At 31.1% G+C, this 24,992-nt stretch overlaps 5 protein-coding genes across 8 annotated transcripts; 3 read left to right on the forward strand and 2 right to left on the reverse strand.

Moving 5' to 3' along the window:
• Positions 1–441: 441 nt before the first annotated feature.
• LOC109596851 (choline transporter-like protein 1) lies at positions 442–8,250 on the reverse strand. 2 transcript variants are annotated; one of them, XM_020012447.2, is made up of 13 exons: positions 8,135–8,250; positions 7,186–7,226; positions 5,018–5,146; positions 4,335–4,474; positions 2,869–2,964; positions 2,726–2,807; positions 2,601–2,664; positions 2,431–2,539; positions 2,174–2,372; positions 1,791–2,023; positions 1,499–1,728; positions 1,172–1,428; positions 442–1,110 (listed from the first exon to the last, which is right to left on the reverse strand). In XM_020012447.2, exons 2-13 carry the CDS (start codon positions 7,216–7,218, stop codon positions 955–957), a joined length of 1,728 nt encoding a protein of 575 aa, XP_019868006.1. In that variant the 5' UTR covers positions 7,219–7,226; positions 8,135–8,250; the 3' UTR covers positions 442–954. The 2 variants fall into 2 exon arrangements, with proteins under 2 accessions (XP_019868006.1, XP_019868007.1); XM_020012448.2 differs by lacking the exon at positions 8,135–8,250 and adding an exon at positions 7,285–7,371.
• Positions 8,251–10,215: 1,965 nt separating this feature from the next.
• Positions 10,216–17,505, reverse strand: LOC109606780 (choline transporter-like protein 1). Of its 3 annotated transcripts, none has more exons than XM_020023321.2 (14): positions 17,349–17,505; positions 13,871–13,916; positions 13,533–13,661; positions 13,311–13,468; positions 13,178–13,252; positions 13,029–13,119; positions 12,911–12,974; positions 12,750–12,858; positions 12,447–12,687; positions 12,156–12,388; positions 11,844–12,100; positions 11,191–11,357; positions 10,642–10,734; positions 10,216–10,587 (listed from the first exon to the last, which is right to left on the reverse strand). In XM_020023321.2, the coding sequence occupies exons 2-14, from the start codon at positions 13,913–13,915 to the stop codon at positions 10,375–10,377; spliced, it is 1,875 nt and encodes a 624-aa protein (XP_019878880.1). In that variant the 5' UTR covers position 13,916; positions 17,349–17,505; the 3' UTR covers positions 10,216–10,374. The 3 variants fall into 3 exon arrangements, with proteins under 3 accessions (XP_019878880.1, XP_049819770.1, XP_049819771.1); XM_049963813.1 differs by having other exon boundaries at positions 13,871–13,919; XM_049963814.1 differs by lacking the exon at positions 17,349–17,505 and adding an exon at positions 16,342–16,356.
• Positions 17,506–18,089: 584 nt separating this feature from the next.
• Positions 18,090–19,425, forward strand: LOC109606779 (glutathione S-transferase 1-like). Its single transcript, XM_020023320.2, has 3 exons — positions 18,090–18,283; positions 18,764–18,967; positions 19,032–19,425. The coding sequence occupies exons 1-3, from the start codon at positions 18,143–18,145 to the stop codon at positions 19,344–19,346; spliced, it is 660 nt and encodes a 219-aa protein (XP_019878879.2). The 5' UTR covers positions 18,090–18,142; the 3' UTR covers positions 19,347–19,425.
• An 863-nt stretch (positions 19,426–20,288) lies between these two features.
• LOC109605902 (glutathione S-transferase 1-like) lies at positions 20,289–21,516 on the forward strand. The gene is made up of 3 exons (XM_020022495.2): positions 20,289–20,477; positions 20,701–20,901; positions 20,959–21,516. The coding sequence occupies exons 1-3, from the start codon at positions 20,334–20,336 to the stop codon at positions 21,280–21,282; spliced, it is 669 nt and encodes a 222-aa protein (XP_019878054.1). The 5' UTR covers positions 20,289–20,333; the 3' UTR covers positions 21,283–21,516.
• Positions 21,517–22,390: 874 nt separating this feature from the next.
• LOC109606777 (glutathione S-transferase 1) lies at positions 22,391–24,367 on the forward strand. Its single transcript, XM_020023318.2, has 3 exons — positions 22,391–22,696; positions 23,212–23,412; positions 23,933–24,367. Exons 1-3 carry the CDS (start codon positions 22,556–22,558, stop codon positions 24,239–24,241), a joined length of 651 nt encoding a protein of 216 aa, XP_019878877.1. The 5' UTR covers positions 22,391–22,555; the 3' UTR covers positions 24,242–24,367.
• The last annotated feature ends 625 nt before the right edge of the window (positions 24,368–24,992 follow it).

Raw genomic sequence — 24,992 nt, forward strand, 5'->3', positions numbered from 1 at the left:
AACCAGTGATGGCTTCCAACAGAAATTGTCAGTTAACTAGCGACAAAATCTCTTCAGTACTTAACCAGTGACGGCTACCAACAAAAAGTATCACTTAACCAATCACCACACAGTTTTTCAGTCCAATGATAAAATAATAATAAGTTAAGATTTAAACTGTTACTTACGTTGATTTTTCTTCGTTAGAAGAAATGAGTAAATCATCGTCATCTCCTTTTTAGCACTTCTGCTGATTCCATCCAAGTATTATATGTATGCAACTAAAGTACTTCTTACGTTTCATATGAACCCTCCGACACATACATATATGTTTCTTTATTAGAATTGATAATGTCGTACGTCACACTTGGACTTGGAGTAGCACGTTGCATATTAAATTCAATGGAGACTTACTCTAGTTACTACGTTGCTATAAATAAAAATAAACTAAGATTGTATATATATATATATATATTTTTATTCTGTATAGGCCATTTAAATATATATTATTGACATCAATATTATATTTGTTTATATAATTTCATAAAGATAAACGTGTATAGAATAAATAATTCATATGTCCTTATTAACATTAATATATGAGAATATACGATTTTTAATATATTATAAAACATATGATATATACATAAAGTTCTATATAATGCTTTAAAATAAACAGCCTTTTTAATTTTTCAGGTTTTTTACAGTTATCTTTATAATTGTGCCCACAGGCATTTGTCATAAAAAATATTAAAAACACTGGTATTATACCGGTTGGAAAGCCTTCGATCCTGCTGAATTTTGAGAAAGACGTCATGCATGATAGAGACAGTAAACAAACTTGAACTGTCTCTGTCGTGCACGATGTCTCTCTCAAAATTCAGTCGCATCAAATAGTTTTCGATTGGTATGTACCCAGTTGATAGATACATTCAACATTAGACACAAAACACCAAACAATTGAATTTAATACATTTAAGTTGACTGTACTTGTACTTCTTTTTCTCCAATAACCGCCTTAGATTTTTCAATAAACTCCATTAGACCTTTAGACATAGCATAGGGTTTGGAGATTCCATCATTCATCAGCATGTCTTCGCAGAAGCATATAAATATGGAGTCCACTGCAGTCTGAAATAGTTAAATTATAATTAATATTTATTTGTATAAAAATACACAAACAAACACTTACTTCAAAAATCGAAAAAATGGCACCCGCCATAATACCGGAGAACACCAATACCAAAGCGTAGGCAAACAAAATGCTTTCAATTTCTGCCTTGGCGAAACATAAGTATGCAAAGGCCCAGGTTAGAAGGATAATAAGTAGCTGAGCCATTCCCAAGACGAAATCACCAACTGAGTTTATGGCAACGATATTGATTATATTTTGTGCTATTAGTTTGGAAGCTCTCTTTCCTGACTTCCAAAATCCTTCACCGTGTAAAGCTGTAATAATAAATTATTTATTAATTTATTTATTTATTGAATAATTTCATGGTTTTATTAGATCAGATACCTGTTATAATGTAAGCATTTTTCGACAAAAATTTAATTGCATCTTCAATGCAACTTAGCAGACAATCAGCAATGAGTTTAATCCTTTTATTTGACTGCAAAGACTTTATTAACATTCGTAGTAACATTATGATCGTAATAATCAAAGAGCCAAAAGCAACAGTGCCTAAGTGGTACTTAAATACTACATGGACACTTGTTGAAATGGGCCTCTCTAAGTATTCTTTATTTCTAAAAGTAAAAATATTCAATTATTTATTAAAAAAATATTACAAAAATTTTATTTGATATACCTTGTGAAAAACCACTTTGATATAGCGCCAGCAACAATCATATATTGGATGCCAATCAACAAATTAAATGCCCATATTGTGGCTGCCAGATTAATGAATTCTGTTGCAATCATAAAGCCATTGGGAACGTAAGCTAAGAAGTTCATTTTCAATTGCTGTAGTTGTCCAGTGGTAAGGAACAAAAGTGTTGTTGTCAAAAATAATATTCCAATAAGTGATTGAATAACGGAAACCTGAAAACAAAGCAAAAAGTAGTGACAGTAATATCTTCTAATGAATATTTTTTACTTTAAATTTTTCTGTTTTGATATGTACCATCTTGAAGGCTTACAAGTACAATAAAAGATGAACAGGGTCTTGTGTTACAATGAATGTATACTTACAAGTAAGGACATTGGTATAAGCATGGGCATACTGAAGATTGCTTTAGCGGTTTCTTTGAGTAACATTATAACCAATTTGATTTTCTTAAACATAATCGCAAAAACTAACGCCACTGCTATAGTGATACCCGTCATTATGCCTGCCCCTATCAAAGCTGCCCGTTTTTCAGATTCCTCATTTCTTGATGACCAAAGAACCCTATAATAAATAATTTATGTAGTACGTGTACAAGAAAAACTAAACAATCATTACTTACCACAATGCACATGTCGCCCCTGCTAATGCCGAAAATAAAATAATAAACACCCCCCATACAAATACGGCGACGGCATAACGGAACACAAGTAACATTAACATACAAATTACTAAAACAGATATATATTTTTGTTAAGATTATTTAATAAGCCAGTAATATAAAGTTTTTACTTATGCTTCCAATCACGGCAACCACAATTCTCCACCAAATCTGACCCATTTCTCTGGCAACTTTCTAAAACGTGTATTTTACTTTAGCTTTTGAAACATTACAATTACACACAATGAAAACTTACATTAAAAACTTCAGTTAAGCCGGCGTTTAGATTTACGGGTTTTTTAGAGTTACTTTTTAAACATCTATGGAAGATACTCACGCTGTAACAACAAAAACAATATGTTATATAATAAGTTAATTAAAATATTCATGTATACTTACAATCCTGGCCCACAATCAGACACACATTCTCGGGGTTCCCTTAGAAGTTGATTCAATGTTTTGTTATACAAGTTTGGATTTTTAAATTTCAAATATCTGTAAATTGAGTTACAATATTTTTGATATATTGGTGAATTCGCAGGGAACACTGCATAGTGCAGTTGTGTGTTTTACTCGAGAACATAATGTAAAAAATGGTTCGTATCCAGTTTTCATTTGTTTATCAAAGATTCCACTCATTTTGTTGAGATATTGAAAGAATTACATGTTGATGTAGATAATCTGGTCAATTACGACGTAGTGTCACTGTTGACCAAACTTCTTGTCAATGATTCCTTAAATATGATATCAGAAATATTTCCTACAGATATAGTGGATCTATTTCATAAGTGCTTTTCTTTTGGAACAACAAATTCCACGAACAGTCTAAAGGATTAACAATGGGCAGTCCTCTTAGTCCAGTGATCGCCAATTTCTTTAAGGAAAAGTTTGAACAAAAAGCGATTGAAACTTCCAAACACAAACCTTCTGTTTGGTATCGTTACGTGGATGATACTTTCGTGATATAGAAACATGGACAAGAAAAACTAGAATAGTTTCTAAAACACTGAAACTCTCAACATAACAATATTAAATTCACAATGGAATTGGAGAAGGAGAACCAAATATCTTTTTTGGATGTCCTAGTAAAAAGAGTGAGTGAACATTTAGACCATACAGTATACCGAAAACCTATTGGTACATAAACTATCTAACCATCATCCTAGTAAGGAGGAGGACGAGGAAACATCAGTACTTCTCCCAAGAGAAAGTAAAGTTGCCGATAAAATTGGAAATCCATACTGTTTTTATACCAACAAGGAAGATTTAACACAGTCTCAGATCTGCCAAAGATAGGAGAGACCATCAAACAGCTTCTGGGGTATATCGCTTGCAGAAAGGTATACATTGGTACCACAAAACGTTCAATAGGGACTAGGATTAAGGAACACAAACGAAATTGCATCCTAAGACAATCAGACATGTCTGCTGTAGATGAACATGCGATGTAAGATGGAAATCACAAGATAAAATTCCAAGATACACAATTGCTTGCCTCGACTATTGGATATCACAAGGGAATGATTAGGGAAACAATTGAAATCCATAAACTCGGAAACAACTTCCTTCATGTTCCTTTAATTATGATTGATTGTCCACTTTTACTTTATATTCATTTTTAAACTAGCTTCATTGACTGTGATGGTATAAGGTCTGGACATCGAAAAAATCAAATAATAAGAACGCCACCACCATTATTTGAAATCTTTGTAAACTGGATTTGAATGTGTCATATTTTTTACAATTCATTCTCGTATATAATACACTCGTTGAGTTTCTGGCGTTTCTCTCGACTCACCCTGTACAATATCATCATAATATATAATAATAAATAACTTGTTCTATATTTTATTAAAATTACTTACGGTTTAGATATCAGGTCTTTTCCAGTGCAACTCCATAGATCATAATGTTTATTGGTAAATCCACACAAATTACCACACTGATCGTATAAATTTATTCTCCTGATGTCGGAATAGTATAAAGTGTAGCAAAGACAAGGTAACTAAAAATATAATTTCCTTATATTAACATATATCATTTAAGATGTTCATGTATTTTACAGTACAAAAAGAGCTTGATGCATCTGAATCCTGAAAGAGACTTTATGTACAATAAAGATAATAAGTGTCCCACTACTGTCTCTGTCATGCAAGGTGTCTCCCTCTAAATTCAGACGAGTCGAACGCTTTTCCTACTGTATAAGTCACAGTATGTGTTATTTAAGTGGTACCCGACAAATTGTTGTTAGTGATTACTTAAAAAGATACATAATAGGGCATTTTCAAATATACGAAAAGTAAAAAAACTAAAATTATAATTAACGAATAATTATAATTAATTTCAAAGTTATAAAAGCTGTATTTCTTTTATGCCCTCTCTACATATCTTTATTTTTAACATTAATTTTATTAAATAAAAAATTAGTGGTTCAATGTGTAGTTTGATAAATAATTGGCAGAAAGTAGAGCAAACAGACAAATTATATAATCCAAAGCATGTGTCCAAAGTTGATTAAAATATTGACTCGATTGACCAGCATACTTACTAAAAACACCATAAATCCAATAAATATATAAAGAAAAACAGAATCCGTTTTTCCTCTGTTTTCAGGGCTCTCGGGTATTTGTATATCTTCTGGTAGGTTGGACATATTTAACCGTCGAAATTCGCCCACCTAAAATGTACGACACACCAACTATATAGTAATAGTAATTAGTAATAGTTATGATGGGTATGATCACATGAAATGAAATTAATGAAATAAAGCCATGTATTAAGAAAAGTAAAGAACAAAATTAAGGTAAAAAACATATTGTGTGAATCACCTGTAGAAGTAAAATGTCGAGAACTAATAAAACCATCCTAAATGCCACAGAAGCATTAATTACTAGCATGCCAATAGAACGAAGCAAATAAAATCGAGGTGCAAATAAAAAGGGGGAATGACCATACTACACTACGGTAGTGTTGCATTGTAACGGTCACCTTGTCTTACAAGTTGTCTCGGAGGGCGTCTAGTGATAAACCGCATCAACGAGGTAATTGAAGGAGCGGAGTTCTCATAAAAGCAGACTCAGATGAATTATGTAACACTACAGAGTGTTGGAGATCCCAATGTCTGAAGGAACCACGTTAGTAGGATTCGCTTATGGCTTGCTCATATTTTAACTGCTAAAAGCCAAAAGAGATTTTATATTGGTATTGGTGGGTTTTAAATGGACGACGTATAATTTAATGATGAAAACTGAAACATAGAAACTGAAGGACTGAAGGAAGAAACAGATATGGTAGAAAAATTTGCTCTATTCGGAACCAATGTGGCAAGCTATATTTCAAATAAAAAAACACTGGAAAGAAGAACAACTTAAGAATAGTTTAATGTAAAGGTTGAAGCTTTCGTGACCATCGTTTCCATATCTACAGTTGTTGGAATTTATTGGTCGATGTTTGTAGGAATTATTTCCTGACGTTTCGCCATCACGAGTGGCTAGCATCTTCAGAGCTCTGATTTGGTTCGTATCACTTTGATATTGATTGACATCTAAATGACAACTTCTGTTCTCTTCCCTTCTATTATCTTCTGTTCTTTTCTCTTCTCTTCTCTTCTCTTTTCTCTTCTCTTCTGCTCTATCCCTTCTTTTTTCTTCTCCTCTCTTCTCTTCTGTTCTTTTCCCTTCTCTTGTTTTCTTTTTCTATTTTCTTTTTCTTCTCTTCTCTTCTCTTCCCTTCTCTTCTCTTCTTTTCTTTTCTCTTCTCTTTTCTCTTCTCTCTTCTATTCTCTTCTGTTATCCTCTCTTCTCTTCTCTTCTGTTATCTTCTCTTCTCTTCTCTTCTCTTTTCTTCTTTTCTCTTCTCTTCTCTCCTCTTCCCTTCCTTTCTCTTCCCTTTTCTTCTCTTGTCTTCTCTTTTCTCTTCTCTGTCTAGTGCCTCATCTTCTCGTCATGTGTCGTCTCTCCATTTATATAAATATGGGAGAAAAGCTTTACCAATCGTGGGCTCACTAGGTGGATCTTTATTATTAGTATGAGGTCTCATTGTACGTCTTATTTCTGAGCGTTTGTATCCGTTGTAGTGCTTATTCCAAGTGTTCTTGTTCTTCAACGAGGTGGTGTGTGGAACATATCCTTTTAGCTCGTTCGCTTAGTGATTTGATGACCCCTTGTTTTTAATTAGGATGATGGTTAGATAGTTTATGTAGATACCTCGCGGTGTGTGGCTTTTCGGTGTACTGTATGGTCTAAATATTCAACCACTCTTTCAACTAGAACTAGAATGATTAGGGAAGCAATTGAAATCCATAAACACGGAAACAACAGAAAAGAAGAAGCATTGAAATTTGAATAATTCCAACAAACGTCGTTCAATAAACCCGAACATCTATAGATATTAAGAATAATCTACCTTAAAAATGCTAAAACCTGAAGACAATAAAGAACGAAATGATAAAAGTGACGCGAAGAAGAGAAACAGGAGAGACGAAATGGATGAAAATATAATGATGATAATGACTATTAACCATTCAGCGTACTTATTATAGAGATGTAGACACTATGCAGAAGCAAATACAACAAAACATACATTGTGGAGCAAAAGCTGTCGACAGCTTCGAAGGAAAATGTTGAAATACAAGGCCCAATTGAAGAAAATTAAAATGTGAGGAACATTATGAAAAATAATATGAGAAACAACAATGAACAATTTATCAAAACTCACCTCTTGAACTTGGATAGATCCTGTATTACCCATCTTCTATTCTGAAAAATAAACTAGGTATAACCTTTGACTACACATTTAGATTGAAATGCAACAAACATGTTTGTGGTGCAAATTTAAGTAGAGAAATCTGTTTGTGAAGTGACACTTCACATTAATATTCCTCGCCTCCACCATAATTGTAAGTTGGCGTCATCATTCTTTCTTTTTTTCTTTACTTCATCATTCTTTCTGTGCAGTAAAGTTAACTTAATAATTTTACAGTTACTGTAATTTTACACTTACTGTAGGTTTATCTATTCGAGGAAGTATTTTAATATTACTGGTGTCGCAAATTGTTTATTTAAATGTATGCTGGTGAAATATGAATCACACTTCTTCTGTGGTTTTATTCAATTTTAATGATGTTAATGTTAATAATTTGTACTTAAAGCATTTTATTATTATAAAATTAAATAAAATAATTTTTGAATCTTCATGTAAGCTTCAGAATCTTTTTTTAGCTGACCCTGACAATTATGTAGGAATTATTCAGTTTGGAAATATAAATATTTATACACTGGTTACATCTTACATTTTATGTTACATTTTACATCTTACATCTTAGATCTTACATTCTTACATTCTTAGATACTAACATTGTTAAATTTTTATATTCTTATAGTCTTACACACACAGAACAATAAAATCAAATAAGTAAGAGTATTGTTTGATTTGGATTTTGAGATGTTATGTATTTATAAAAGTTACGCTCTAATTTTAGACACAATGCCAAATATTGTTTGTAAACAGGTTTGTTTTTACGCTTGCATTGAAGTCGGTAAATCGGTCAGCTACTTTCTTGCAATAATGTTACGATATAAATAACTGACTAATAATTGTGTTTCTATATGTAGCCTTTCCATACTAGAAAAATGACACGCTGATAAGCGATGATTACGTAATTTACCTTGAATCAACACTTTAATCCATTTAAATGCACAACATGAATTTAATTGTGGCACGCAACAAACTAAACAGTACGGCAGAAACTGATGCCAATGCAATGTAATGTGGACGACCATCCAAATCGATAGGAACAGAGGCGGCGAGTACTGAGGGCAATGTTGAATAACAAGACAGAGTTAAAAATACAAGAGGTTTTTTAGTTTAGCAACCTGTGAGAAAATTGACATGTTATCAATGTACAACAATACCTGATAAAAGGTTGATTTAACTAGAAAAATCTTGAAGATTCAATAAAAAATTACTACATATGTTTATCCCAGATTAATTCATTTAACCGTGTAATTTATGCTTACTTTGTCACACTTGAATCGAAAATGTAGATTAAATAATTATTAACCGGTTTATCCCCATGTTAGAGAAGTTACACAACTTCTTCCGAAGTGGAGGCGGGAACAACATAAGAATTATTGGCGTAGGTCGACGAAATGATCTGTTGCGCATTTAGTCCGTAAAATTCATGCGGACACGGCACTGGACCGGCGCCAGACGAGGACGTATTTTGTGGGTTGGTCCTGTTATGGTCTACCAAAATCACAAAAGCACTCGATTCGCATACACAAGATACAATACGAGTGTATGGGAACAATAAAAAGATTCACGTTTTTATTTGCAATAATGTTATTGCCGAATTGTTTAACTGGATCACTGGATTGTCTCAAAAAATACATGCGTATTTTTAGTGGTGAACGCATCCCGAAGGATGGACAGCTTTGTTGATGTTGATATTGATTTATCTCGTGCGTCATGCCTCGGATAAATTAGCAATCTGTGACTTAGTTACAGTGGTTTGTTGGTCTTATCGCATTGAAAACCAAACATTGAGCAGACATGTTTAATTTAATAACAATAACAACTTTGTTACCTAACAAATGACAAATCAACCAACAACAAAATTATTAATAAAAATTATTTTATATTTTACATTTTACATCTTACATTCTTACATTCTTATATTCTTACATTCTTACATTTTTACATTCTTACACTCTTACACTTTTAAATTGTTACATTCTTACATTTTGTTTTTTATTTAGGTGGTTGAATTCTAAATAAGATAAAATTTTTTATTTACTCTATATTTCTTTGATTGTTTAATATCTAATAAAAATTTCATTATCAAAAACATTTAGAAAATATTATATATAATCAGGTAAATTATAAAAAATAAAAGGCGAATAAGTATATTAAAATAATGCATTAATATAACATTAACAAAAAAGTATATTTATATATTTTATAATAAAACACACAACACAAAACAAAAACAAATCTATTTCAGTGGATGTTGCTCCTTTATACAATTTAAAATGCTCATAAACACATTGCGATTTTATATTTATTTCTCCATATGAATAAATAAATAAAATTTATCAATAAATTGGAAATAAGTTAAAAAAGAATAAAATACATTTTTAATTAAATACAATACGATTATCTAATTAGTAAATTAAATTCAGAATGTACTTAGCCAAAAATAATGGTAATAATAAAAATGTAATGTTTTAGAAATACAGCACCGAAATAATCTATAAAGTAAAATATTTTAAAAAAGGACTAGCAATAAAGTAAAATGATCTTATCAAAGGAATATAATGTTTTAAAAATGAAAATAATCTGTAAAGTAAAATATATTAAATGAGCAAAGCAATAAATTAAGAATATAATTACCAGAAGATTAAGAATATTGTTTCCAGAAACACCACAGGAATATAATCTGTAATGTAAAATATTTTAATTAATGATCAGTAATCATCAAATTAGAAGAAAGAAAATACTTACTAAAAAATAGGAAACGACAAAGTGGCAACACTGCGTTGTAAACTGCACCTCACGACGCATGCGCTAGAATATGGGGATACTTGGGGAATCCCAAACAGCAACCACATTTACTTGATAAACCCAAATCAATTTTACATAGTGTTAATGCGACAATTTAAGTTGATTGATTTGCTATAATAAATAATTAATTGGATTAAGAACATTATTTTATGTAGGTTTTAAAAATGAAAAAAAAAAAAGAAATAAATTATATAATTAAAGAAGTAAAATATATTTATAATTACAGTTTTTCATTATTATTTTAAACACTTAACGATGCCAAACACTCGACAAATACGAAAAACTTGTGCTTTAATATATCATAGTCTCATAATTAATAACATTTGCCAGTCTTATTCTCTCTTATGTGTCACCTACGGACTTGCTTATAGTATGTATGTCATCTTGCCAAGCACTGTTGACTTTGTTTTGTTGCTTGTGGTCGTGAATTTCCAGAGCTTTTCTCGAGTTCTCTACAAACTCCATCAAACCTCTTGACATATAATACGGTCTCGTAACTCCATCATTTTGCTCGCAATCCTCACAAAAGCATAAGAAAATTGTATCTATAGACATCTAAAGACATAATTTTTATAAAAAAAAATTAATCAATATTATTGCTTATGTTACCTCATAAACTGTCATAAAACAATGTGCCACAAAGTATGCGAACAAACCAGCAAGTGTTATAGGGACCCACATGTGGTGGACACCATCTTTATCCTAAAAATAGAATGACGTACATTTAATAATCACGTAATTGGTTAATTGGTTAAATTAAAGTCTTCAAATAAGTTTATATTTCTATTTGTTCCATAAATTTACTAATTGAATATCTGTGGCAAGGTATGATGTACATATTATTGGTGTAAGTATGTAACAATATGTAAAACTGTCCTCTAAAAGTTAAAATTTGTTGGTAAGTTATCACCTTTAACATGAATTTTATTTTATATTTTTTACAAAAATAAAGAAAATTTTCAATATATTTGAGATGGTAGAAGTCGCTGCATAGTAAGGTATCAACTAATCAACAAATTACCCAACTTTGTAGAACAGTTCAGTGAAAAACAAGTTATTAATACATAATTACAGGAAATTGGAGTAATTTTGCAGTGATGTGAATAACAATAATTACTATTATTGTACTACGTTACTATTTAATTTAATTTTAACAACCTGTATCAGTTTTATTCCAACTAAAACAGTGGTCACCACGACCAAGATCTTGCCCAGGAATAAAATGAAATCACCGACTGAATTAATTGTGGCGACCCTTAATACGTTGGAAGACAGAAGCTTAAAAGCTTGTTTGCCAGCCGTACAAAATGAATAGCCGTAGATTGCTGGAAATTAAACACACGTTAGTTGTATATCATAGTCAAAGTGGCTTCACTCTAGTGCACTCGTTTAAATTTAGTACACCAAACGGATATTTATATGTATTACCACATATGTTAAGTCTTATTTTTGGGAATATCTATGTGTGACCTCTAAATATTTGAAAATAACATGTTGTTGAAGGTCACATAGAAACAGATAGTGAAGGAAGTAATTAAAAATATGTTAAATAGTTAGCACTATAGGGTAATTGTAGTATATAAAAATAAACAATTTTCGTTTGAATAATTTGAATTTTCTAGATTAAATAAATTTAAAAATTTGCTCAAATTACTATTGGTAGTGATTTTAATTTTACATTTTAATAATTGTTACCGGAATATTGCGTATTATGGGTTGCCTACCTCAACCGAAAACTGATTTAAAAGTTCTGCAGTAGACAATGCCAAGAATGATAATAATTTCTGTAATTATTTAAAGAACTTACTTACCAACTTCAATATAAGCATTTCGACTGAGATACTTGATGACTTTTTCGAAACAATATAAGCAGCAATGACAACATTTCATTAGACACTTTGCAATAGATCCTTCGTGGTTGTTTAGATATTTCTCTAATACTTTAAAAATAATCCTTAAGAACTGCACAAGTGCAATAATCAAAGATCCCAATGCTACTGAGCCCAAATGGAAGCGAACCAAGTTATAAGCACTGTGACTTATTGGAAAGGATAATTTACTTTTATCTCTGAAATGAAGAAGAAAAACTATACTAGTTGACTAGATAAATGAGTATTGAGTACCTTGTAAAAAACCATTCGGAGACTGCTCCAGCAATAACCATGTGTTGGCACCCAATAAGGAACTGGGTCATCCATAACATTGCCAATAAATTGTACCATCTTGTGAATCTCATCCAACTGTTTTTTTCGTAATAGAATACGTGAGATCTTTGCTCTGTTAAATATCCAGAGCTTTCAATCCATAAAGAAAAGTAGAACCACAACGTTATCACTATGGCCAAACAGATAAACGTCTACAAATGTGAAGACACAGTTATTTTTGTAGTTAATGATGTAATTTATTTAATTTACCAAAATTGGTTCGATTAATAATAAAGGCATTGCAGTTAAGGCTTTGCCAGATTCTTCAAACAATTGTACCACCAATTTGATACGTTTCCTCATTACAAATATAACCAAGACCACCATTATGGACACAATGGTTGCAGCAATGGCAAATCCTAGATAAGTTCCTGTTTTTCTCGAATCCACGTCAGGAATAAGATTATCAGGGACAAAATTTGCTTGGTCTGTGCTTTGCTTCCACATTATCCTAAGTTAATAATTAACGAGGGATTATTATGAAAAGTTGTGTGGAGTTTTAAATATGCGTACCATAAAAATATTGTTCCTCCAATGCATGCTATTACTACCCCAATCAAAACCACCCACACAACGAGTCCAATTAAATATCTAAATAGAAATAGTATAAGAATGGAGGCAGCTAAAATATAATGTTGTGTTATTTTCATTATTGTGTGATGTTTAATAATTACCTAAGGCCACTAGACATAAATAGCAGAATTCTGGCCAGCAAAAATGGAAATCCTCAGCCACTTCCTACAACCAAATAAACCTTCAGACATTAATCTTAAAGTGGAGGTCACAGATTACCTGAAAAAAATTTTTCAGGCCAGTTTTGGAAAATACAGTGTTGACAACTGAAGAACTCTTCTTTGGGACGCATCTGTTGAAGAACTGACGACTGAAATTAAAAATGTCTTTATAATCTGGAAATAATATTAATTAAAGGTGGCACTTACTATCCTTCATACTGGGAGCAGTTTGCCACACAATGTCTGTCCACCAATGAGTTGTGTTTGACGACTATGTGATATCTAGAAACAACAGTGTTAATTAATTAGGTTGTACACTTTTCAGTACAGTAATTAATACTTTTCATTTATGTGGTTGTAACCGAAACACCCTGGATCTCTTCTTTCGCCTGTTTTTACTGTGTAGCCAGGTCTGTTACACACGTTTCCACAGTTGTCATAACCATTGATGGAACGGTATATGTCCCCATAAAATACACAGTATCCAATGAAGCACAGCTAAATAATTTATGTTTAATTAATAGACTGTTAGGGAAAGAATTAATTATACATGGGGACTTACCAGAATGATTAAAAATGTAGTGAACAATAAAAGGAAGAAAACATCGGTGGTGGTGCGAGATTTATGTCTTTGTTCATCGCTTAGCTCAGAGTCCGACCTATTGAATATCGATTGCTTAAGACCAGACAGCTGAAAAATTTATAAAATACTGCAATGTTTAAACTTAAAAGAAGTTTTAATAATTAACCAATGTTTAAATATTTTAAATTCAAAAAATACGTACAAATTCACATATACACTTCATGTTAATGGGGGTGTCACACTCTTAACTAAATTCTGGTGTTATAATGAGGGTATAAAAAGGTGTGTTTTAATTAAATTAATGTAAAAATACCAACCTCGCCAGGTGCCACCTTGTCAGTTACGCTCAGTGTTGATCCCATACTACTGAAAACAAAACATTTTGTTGTCTGATTTCAACCGGATAAGGTTTGCTTCCAGTTCTTCAGGGCTTAATTCTGTTTGCTTGGGGAAATGGAATGTAATGGGGAGTCGGTGGTATTAATATTTCACGAGTTTTCGTGCACACTGGTCATTATCTGGTGTAAAGGTATTGATACTATAGGATGTCATAATTGAAGCTACTACAAAATGTGGTGAAAAGATAACAGATGGTACAAAGTGTTTTTTGGATAACATATTAATAATCTACTGTATCAGACATAAGAACTTAATAATTTGTTCTTTTTAAAAGTAGAAAAAATATTTTATTTGAGTACATTGTAAAATGATGAAATAAAATGAATAAATATTTATTTAACAATTTTATCATTTTGAAAAATAGAAAAAAGGTAAATGTTATAAAAAATTGATTGAATTTAAAGTTTAATAAAGTTTTTTTCTGAATAATTTGTATAAGATCAGTATAAAATGATAAAATAAGTAGAAAAAGGTAAATATTTTAAGAAATCGTTGATTTTATAAATTGTTTTAAATTTTTTTCTGAATATTTTATATGAGTACATTATGAAATAAAATGATCATTCAACATTTTTGTCATTTTGAAAAATACAAAAAAGGTAAAAGTTGTAAAAAATTGATTGAATTTAAAGTTTAATAATGCTTTTCTCTGAATAATTTATATCAGATCAGTATATAATGATTAAATAAGTAGAAAAAGGTGAACATTTTAAGAAATCATTGATTTTATAGACTGATTTAAATTTTTCTCTGAAAAAAGGTAAAAGTTGTGAAAAATTTATTTATTTTAAAACTTGATCAACCTTTTCTCTGAATAATTTACATGAGTTTAATATAAAATGATAAAATAATAAGAGTAAAAACAATAACAACAACCACAAGAGGAGTAGGAGGAGGAGGAGGAGGAGAAGGGGCAAATTTTTGTCACAGTTTGAGGTTTGTACCACTGCCTATGGAGACGTTGTGTATAATACGTTTTTATCCATTAAATATAGGCAACTAGATTAACACAAATGCTCATTAATTTAAATTTTCAGGACAAGCAGATTTTGGTGGATTGTTGCTACCTTCAAATGTGAGATGTTCCAATTGACAAAAATTATAAAAAAATTATACTATTTATACACTTCAAATGGGTAAAACATACAAGGTGGTCTACTACTCGCGGGGAATTACAGGCTGGCAAAGAAGGTTTCGACTTAATCCATAACATGTCAAAATTGTTTCTTAGAGAGACAACTCCATTAGTGAGGATGTCATCTCTCAAATTTCAGGGAACGAGAGTCGAATGGTACCACATTAAAAAGGCTTTTAGTTCTCTATGCGTTGTTTTTGAAAATCCTTCCCTTTATAAAGCCTTGAAATGCTAATGCAAAATTTAAACAAAATATTAAAAAATTCTTCTGCAGCAGCTGCTTTCCTTGAACCACCTTGTATGTAGAACTGACAGTAATTTTTAAATTAAATTAATTCGTTTTTTCCTGTTTCCATCCTTCGCATTTTCTATTTTTATCCCGTCTTTATTAGAACTTGAAATGTTTTTAATTAAATACATTCAAAATAAGTTTACAGACTATCGATTAAAAACGTAGAACGTGGGTATTGGGATTATTTGTTCAGGTACAATGCTGAAAACATAAATAATATGATCCTTGCTGCTTTAGAAATATGTTTAAAAGAGTTCTATAGTATAATTTCTTTTCTTTTTTGCCTTATTAAATAATTATAACTTGATATTACAAATTGCAAAATTAGTCCCCAAAATATTTTCAACAACATTGTAACTGCGTTAAAATAGTACAACAGTAACACTTTTGAGAAACTAACAACATTGGTTTCAGTATTACAAGCCCACACTCAATTTTACTTAGATAAGGATTATAATTCACTTCTCTTAACATTCTTCTTTCTTCTTATTTTCTCTCTTCTTCCTTTCTATGTTTATTTACATATACATATAAACAAGTACCATACGTATACATGTAAGTTTTATTCACAGCCTGTCTGATCGTTTAATAAAACTAATGGATGTCATCCCAATTAGTAATCAAGTGATAATTATAATTATTATTAAGATAATATTATTTCTTCATTATAAAAATGTATCCTCTAAACTTTAAAATAATTTATTAATATGGCCAATATGAAATTAAATAATTAACAATTGGGTAATGAAAAAATTGCATTCAAAATAAAATAATTAAATAAAATAAATGAGTTTTAATTGTTATTTCAATTACTCATCAAATGTTGATTATAATTATTATTAAGATATTTCAATATCTGTATCACTATAAAATATAGCCAATAATTAAAATTAAATGAAAATTAATTAATACTGGCAAGTTTTTTAAGACTTTTTTTAGAAACTAGTGAAAAATTGTCTCACCTAAATTAATTTTTTCTTTTTATTCCACATTTGAATCGATGGTGTAATTTGAATCGACACATTAAAACTAGATTACTAGCACCAGCTGCGTGCCACTGAATATTTATATGTTTTAGTGTGTACCATGGCGTAGGGTGATGGTATAAACAAAACGAGGGTTGCCATTAGTTACTCCTTGACCGTGGCCCATATTTATCTGTTGTTCCATTTACTTGCATTGGAATGAATACTATGAAATCGATTATAAAATATATGTCCATGTGTGAATTATACTGACCACTAATTGTTTCTCATTTGTTCATCTTTCTATTAAAAATTAATATTTTAACATGAAGTAACGTAAGGTAAAATGGTGTGATATGCATTGTGGCAAGACGAAACGAGATGTAGGATTTCATTATCTGGGGACAGGATCAATAGTTAGTCCCGGTGCATCCTCCCTCGCCTACTTTTATTGAGGTTTTATTTGCATCAAAAATTATCACGTTTGTTTCAATTTAATACCACGTAACAAAGAAGCATTTATACCTAAAAACATATCAAACTAATATTTTCTAATATTGTCAGTCTTGATGTCTTTTTCAAATATCTTATTTTGTGATTAATTAATAAAAACATGCGATAATTTTTTTAATAGTGTACGAGTATGTGAAATCAATTACAGTATTGACAGAAAGTAGAGCAACTTTTTTAAAATTCAAATAATTTTTGTCATGGTTATTATGTTTCATATTGACGTCACTTTTAAGGATTACAAGGACCACAAAATTAATTTAAGTCATTATTAAGATTTTTTTTTTGGAACACAGAGGGGAAAATCTTATCCTGATAAAATTCGGAGGCAGCGTCGGATTCACACCTACTAAAAATCCCTCTAAAGGCACTAATTCAAAGATCAAATGTCCAAATAACATACATATATCAAAAAATTCATATATGGATAACATAAGGACATATACGCAGGTTGCTGAACCAGAAGACATAAGACTGGCAAAGATTCTACTCACCTGTCAACTAACTTCAGAAGAACAAGACCAGAGATGCGGAGTTGGATCCGTTAGCTTCCCACTGCCACTGGTTTGTGGAGTGGTACTGAGCCCCAGGACCACGACAAGGTGGATCCATCCTGGGGTTTAAGATTAAATCCTTTGATAAATTATGACAATTACACCCAATAATATATACTACAATTGATTTACATGGAACCTCCTTTAGTAACATCTTACAATAGACAATTCTAACAGATAAAACTGGTTTTATGAAGTTTAAATATAGTTTTAATATTTTTATTTCACCCTTCACTCCTTTTATTTTTGTATTTTTGACGTATGTTTTAGTAAACGTGACCATAAAGTTGACTGTATAAATTCGGCTATTGTATCCTTGAAAACATTAATTCAAATGTCTACGTCTCCCCTGTGACATTAACATTAATATTCATAACGTATTCAAATGAAAGCTTTTTCAGCTCCATCTTCCTCAGCAGACTACAAACATGATATTAAAATTTACATAGTATTACAAAGTATTCAAAATCAGATTTGAAAGTAGACCTGTATATGTATAGCAGTAGTTGGAAACCCAAAATTTCTATTCACATTTAATTAATGAAATCATAAAAATTTTTCTCTCCCAGACCCTTCACCATCTCTTGCTGAGGCAATTTGTAATTTGTTGGACTCCCAAGTGATGATATTTTTTAGATCCAGTCTTGCCTAGACAAAAAAACGTTGACATACAGGTAATTGATTGGATATTTATTTGACATATAAAAGGTAGTTGAGTTTTACGTCGCACAAAAATGGCTCCGAAATTATATATGCATCCCGCAAGTTACCCCGTTAGGGCTGTCCTGATGGTTGCTAAAGCATTGGACGTTAACTTGGATCATGTTGAGGTGGACTTGTTGAATATGGAGCAGTACAAACCTGAATTTTTAAAGGTAATTTCGTAATGACATATTTGACATCACATTCAAGGGGTGATTAATTAATATATCGATTGAAAAAGGTTTGACCCGACTGAATTTTGAGAGAGAGAGACACAGCATATACGACAGAGACAGTAAAAGTCTGCACATTTGCTTCGTCTCAAAATTCAATAGGATCAAAGACTTTCCAATCGATATGTAGTATTGGTGGAAGGTAAAGCAACCTAATATAATTCATAATGTTTAATGTATTAAAATAAATTCTGTTAGTTACAAATCAAAAAACTAAATATTCAGCTGGTGATGTGGAAGGGAGAAATAAAACTGAAAGACCAAGAAAAACCAATAGGTTTCAGGATAAACAAATTATATCCAACTTCTATACATTTTCTTGAACATAATAATCAGTACAAAAATTATTTGATTTTAATAAAGTTGGTCTAGCCATTAATGATTCTATCAAATATCTAATGTAGTAAAATTATATTTTAGATGAATCCTTTGCACACTGTGCCAACCTTTGTTGATGAAGATGATTTCGTTGTCTATGACAGCAATTCTATTGCCATGTATTTGGTAGACAAATACGGAAAGGATGACAGCTTGTATCCTAAGGATTTAAAAAAAAGGACTGTTATAAACCAAAGATTGGTTTATAATGTGGGCACATTGTTTCCAAGTGCAGTAGCAATATCTGTGAGTTCTGACTAATTCTAATATTTGATCACATTTGATAAAATAGTATCTATAAAATTTTCAGAGAGGCGTCATTATGGAGGGAATGAAAGAAATTCCTCCCGAATACATTGAAAGAGTTCACACTGCTCTTGGATATTTGGAGACGTTTTTAACAGATTCAGAGTTTGTTGCCAATAATGAACTATCTATAGCTGATATCTGTATTTTATCGGCAGTTACATCGATACAAGAATTTTGTGAAATATCTGCCGAAAAATATCCCAACATTACTAAATGGATGAAACATTTACAAGAGTTACCATTTTATTCTGAAAATGTGGCTGGCTTGGAGATATTTAAAAATCTGTTTCATAACAAATTGGCTGGAGAAATATAATTGACTAACTGCACACTTTATACATTATATTATTATGCAAATTTTATAATTAACACAATACACTATATTCAGTACAATATTCCTTTTGTTTAATTTCCACTTGTTACCCAGAACTACTAGTAAGCAGTACAGGCTGAAGGATGTACTCTCTAAATGTATCCCTAATAATAATAACCACACAACAATTACCTATTTAAAGAGCAGCAGCAGCAGCAGCAGCAGCAGCAGCAGCAGCAGCAGCAGCAGCAGCAGCAGCAGCAGGAAAGCCAAGGAACATGAAAGGCTTGGAACAAACTGTTGGAGTTCATTCAGTCAAACCAAATTGGTATTTGGTTTAAATTGACCTGTTCATTCTCAATCAAAATCACGGCAAACATTATCATCAAGTAATAGTACTTTTAAACGACCAAACAAGTCAATTACCTGTTGAAATAAAAGTAACACAAAACGATAGAGCAGCTGCAACAGCATTGGAAGTTGAGTCAAGATCTTAACACATTGTTCAAAAATAACAATCCAGATACAACTTTTAATGATGCTTTTCATCAAACCAATTTCATTATCGATTTCAAAGAAAAACATATTTACATTAGGCACAAATGTGTCCCAAGAGAGATTGCCCAGTGTTTCATTAATATGGATGACCAATTTAAACGTGCCCTTGCTCTTAATTTTCCACTTCCCCCGACTGACTGTAAAAAATATTGAAATTAATTAGAAACAAAAGGGCAATCTAAAAGTAATGAAGATAATTTAATAATTAAAATAATAATATAAATCAATGATGTACCAAGAATAACTTTGTGCATAAAAAATGCACGTTAAATTATTTAAAGGACGATGGAGTACACGCGATATTTCTTTAGCATATAATTAAATAATCATGCTCCTCAGTAAATTGTACTTACATACAAACACTTGCCTCGACATTTATTTAATTTATGTCAGTCAGTCAGTCAGTTGTGCTAGGATTTCGATAAGGAAAAAATGGTGGTTCCCAAGTTATATATGATCCCGGCCAGTTATCCGGTTCGATCAGTATTGATGGTGGCAAAAGCACTTGATGTACAGTTGGAATTAATTGAAGTTGATTTGCTCAATAAAGAACATCTGAAGTCCGATTTTTTAAAGGTAAATTGTGAAATTATTTTTACTATTTTAGCACTCAATTAAATGATGATGGAATGATTTGCTTAAATAGAAATGATTAAAAACAATACAAATCTAATGATAAGGTATTCATCTAGTTGTTATTGTTTTGTCCTTGAGATGTTCTGTTCTGTTCTGTTCTGTTCTGTCCTGTGTTATTATTTTTTATCATTTTAATATCACAATAAACTATTTCTAATTTCAGCTGAACCCTTTGCATACTGTACCGACACTTGTCGATGATGGATTAGTTGTGTGTGACAGCAATTGTATTGCAATGTATTTGGCAGACAAATACGGCAAAGACGATAGTTTGTACCCAAGAGACTTAAATAAGCGAACCATGGTAAACCAAAGGTTGATTTATAATGTTGGCACTTTGTTCACAAAAGCTGCTGCTATATCAGTAAGTGCCGATTCTCAAATATGTCAATAAACACTGCGTGTTAAATTATTTTTATAGAGGGGCGTCATTTTGGAAGGAATGAGAGACATACCGACCGATTATGTTGAAAATGTGCACACCGCCCTCGGTTATTTGGAAACATTCCTTACAGGATCGGAGTTTGTTGCTAACAATCAATTGTCCATAGCGGATATTTGCTTGTTGGCGCCGGTTACGTCAATTGAGGCCTTTTTCCCCATCACATCGGAAAAATATCCGAATATTACTGATTGGATGAGACGTCTGCAGAAAGAAGACTTTTATTCAGAAAATATTGATGGGTTAGAAAAGTTTAAGTACCTTTTTAAGAAGACGTTGTCCGGAGAATTGTTGTTGATGTAGTATCACCGTGAATTTAAATCTTATCTACACTATTGATTGCATCTTGCTAGTCGAAAATAAATAAACACAATTGTATTTTTACGCACTCTCCCTTTCCGATGATATAGTACAATTAGTGAACTTGTTTTGATGCCAGTAAACTTTTTCATTATATACTAACTATTCATCGACACAAATAACCACAGAAATTTTTATTTAATAAACATTAAACACAAAAGAATTTCTGGAAATACATTTATGCCTTTTATTTACACAACTTACGTATCATTTATAATTAGTTATAATAATCAACCTCAATTAAGTTCCTTTCGTTAAATGAATGACATTCTATTTATTCCGTTTTAAATCAGATTAAATTATTTAAAATTTAGAATTTAACCGTAAAAAAATATATTGTCTATGAACTAGAAAATAGAATGGAATGAATTTTAAGCAATCATTTATCGATTAATTTTGATTGTCATCCTTTAAGCAATACAAATCTGATTTCCCATGAGTCATAAAGTGATATGTTGTGGAATTTACGTCAAATTTACAAGAATTTTAACAGGGCCACGCCAGAAATTTGAGCCAGTCTATTTGCTTAATGATTTCATTTATATAAATTCCTAAAACCAGTGTACAAATAAAAATTGTTCACATACATAACATTGTTATACTGAAATTCAGGGTCAACCACACCCAATAAATAAAAAGATTTTTATTCCATTTTGAAATATATACCTTATTGAAAATTTAATATTTTAACATAGTTTAATTGAAAACATTTTAATGTTGGATCATTTTAATTCAAATACACCCTGTATTTTTGTATCCAACAAAATATTAACAATTTAATAAATTATTTTAATTTAAGTACAAAATAATGTTGGATCAACAAATTTCAGAAGATTTATTCATAATTCAATAAACACAAATATCAACTTGGATTTTTTTTTTTTCATTGCCCAGACATTATTCGATTTCATCACGGTTTAACATTACTGGTTCTCGTTAGTTGGTCACTTCGTACAGCCAAGGAAGCGGTCTAAATCACGGTACGACCTTCCAAAATCAAGGCCACCGGTCGGGAATACCTTTTCCCAACTCGACACGAAAAATGTCGAAAGAGTTTTGACCACATGACGCACTTGATACCTACAGACCATTGTAAATTACATGACTAGTCAGAAAACCGCCGCTGAGATAAGATAGACGATCAATATAATATCTTGTGGACACTGATTACTATTCAGTCAGTTTTTTCGTGTTGTTAGTTGAGTAACGTTTAAGAATGGCGCCCACTTTGTATTATGCGGACCTCAGCCCTGCCGTTAGAGGAACCCTGCTCGCCATCAAAGCTTTGGGGATAGATGTTAATTTGGAACCAGTCAATTTAATGGCAGGAGAACACATGCAACCGAATTTCTTAAAGGTACACTTTTATTTCTTTTACTTATTTTTCGTTTAATTATTTCTAATAAATTTCTGATGAGATAAGAATGAAATTATTAATTTTAAACTTCTCTTTAAGATATCTTCAAATTTAATAATATGTCAGAGAGTTAAATAAATGAATGAAGCTTGATTCTTTTTGTGTGATTAATTTTTTAGATCTCTTTCAAGGTAATAATAAGACAGACAGTTAAATAAATGAATGAAGCTTGATTCTTTTTGTGTAATTAATTTTTTTAGATCTCTTCCAAGTTAATAATAAGACAGACAGTTAAATAAATAAATGCAGCTTTATTCTTCAGTGTATAATTAATTTTTTTAGATAATATTTATTAGAGAACATATTAAATAAATATATTTGTATCTTAAAAGAGAGTCAAACAAGGAAACCAAATCTAAAACCACAAAACCACTATTCCCAACAAGCCTTTACTATAAACATATCTTTATAATTTTGTTTCTCATTTAATTTATTCACTTTATTTCTGATTCCAGATGAACCCACTACACACAGTACCTACTCTGAAAGATGGTGATTTTGCCATTTGGGACAGTCACGCCATAAACGCTTATCTTTCAACAAAGTACGGAGAAAATGACAAACTTTACCCCACTGATCCAGAAAAACGGGCTGTCATCGATCAAAGACTGCACTTCGACTCTGGAATTTTGTTCCCCAGAGTTGGTGCTATTGTGGTAAATATTATATTACAGCTAAAAATAAGTCAATTACTGACTTGTTTTCCATTAAGGTAATGAAATTTTCTAATGGAACACAAATCAATAACAAATATAATCCGTAAACATTTTTTTATTGTTAATTGTGTTGCTGATAATCTGAAATAAAATGAAATGTTTATTTGGGTACTTATGTATCCACTTAATGGGCTGAAATCTGCAGAGCAGTACTATAAATAAACACATTTCATCCTGCGTTAAATTTTTGTTCCACAAAGTATTGAAAGTTTGTACAGAATAAAAAGTAACAAAACATTCTTGGCACCATACCAATTGGCAATAAACTGGAATTTCCTAATGAATTTAGCATTTACTGCCGTTGTCTCTTTGTAGAAAAGATACTAAACAACTAGAGGTGGAGAATAAACCCATTTTTAATTTATGCAATAGTAAAATAGCAATACCAATCTAATTCTAATTTAATTGCTTCAAATAAATAGTCCCAAGGTCCTTATGTACGAATTATATTAATGTTTAGGTGTCTCTACTTCGTGGTGGTGCGAAGACCATCTGTAAAGACAAAGCTGATCTCCTGACCCAAGGATACATGTCCCTAGAAACCCTGTTGGAAGGTAGCACCTACGTGGCAGGTGACGAACTCACGTTGGCAGATCTGAGCATTATCGCCACAATTTCCAGTGCTAATGTGTTAGTTCCGATTGCCTCCAATCGCTTCCCGAAAATTACCGAATGGATGAGCAGAATGCAACAGTTACCTTACTACCATGAGGCCAACCAAGTTGGCCTGGATAAATTTACTGGGATGATCAGGAGCAAACTGGCTTAACATGGATCAATTTCAATCATTCATTCACTCATTCCTTCCCTCCTTCTTATGTTATATTGTATTTCATTTATATTTTTATATGTATAATATAATATATTTAAATAAATACTTATTTACTTCGTTATAGTTATTTCCCCACATTAATTTTCTTAATTGATAACTAAACCAACTAAATTGCTTTGGAGTCATAAATTCTAAAAACATTCTGTATGAATTGGTCACATAAGCTATATAAAATAATCTATATGAAAATATTGATTCCTCTTTTCAGTTAGATTTAGATTTATGGTCAGTTTAAATAATAGAGCACAGTAAACTGTTATAATTTTCAAACAATAGGGCAAACCCCTCAATAAAACCTAAAATATAATATTTATAGATTTCACTTTTACACACCATTTTATTTGCTTTATAAACCTAACCTAACATTATTTTCTTGTAAATATAAATGTTAATAACTACCGTGTAAGATTTACATATACAGAACACACTTACATTAATTGTATCTCAACAATCAGTCCATTTTATAATTAATAATTGTTATTAAGCTGCTTTCTACATGCAACAATTAACTATGCTAATATCGCATACTCCGACTATAAGGAATATTTTAGCGCATGCGTCAATTTGATTTGAAATCATCCGTTTTAGATTTTATACCGCACAATTGCCAGATTTCAGCTTTAATAAAATATATAGAGGAAAATATTATTAAAAAATCTATATGTAATTTATTTTGTTTTTCATATAT

Source organism: Aethina tumida, chromosome 2, assembly GCF_024364675.1.
Source record: "Aethina tumida isolate Nest 87 chromosome 2, icAetTumi1.1, whole genome shotgun sequence".
Taxonomy (NCBI): Eukaryota; Metazoa; Arthropoda; class Insecta; order Coleoptera; family Nitidulidae; genus Aethina; species Aethina tumida.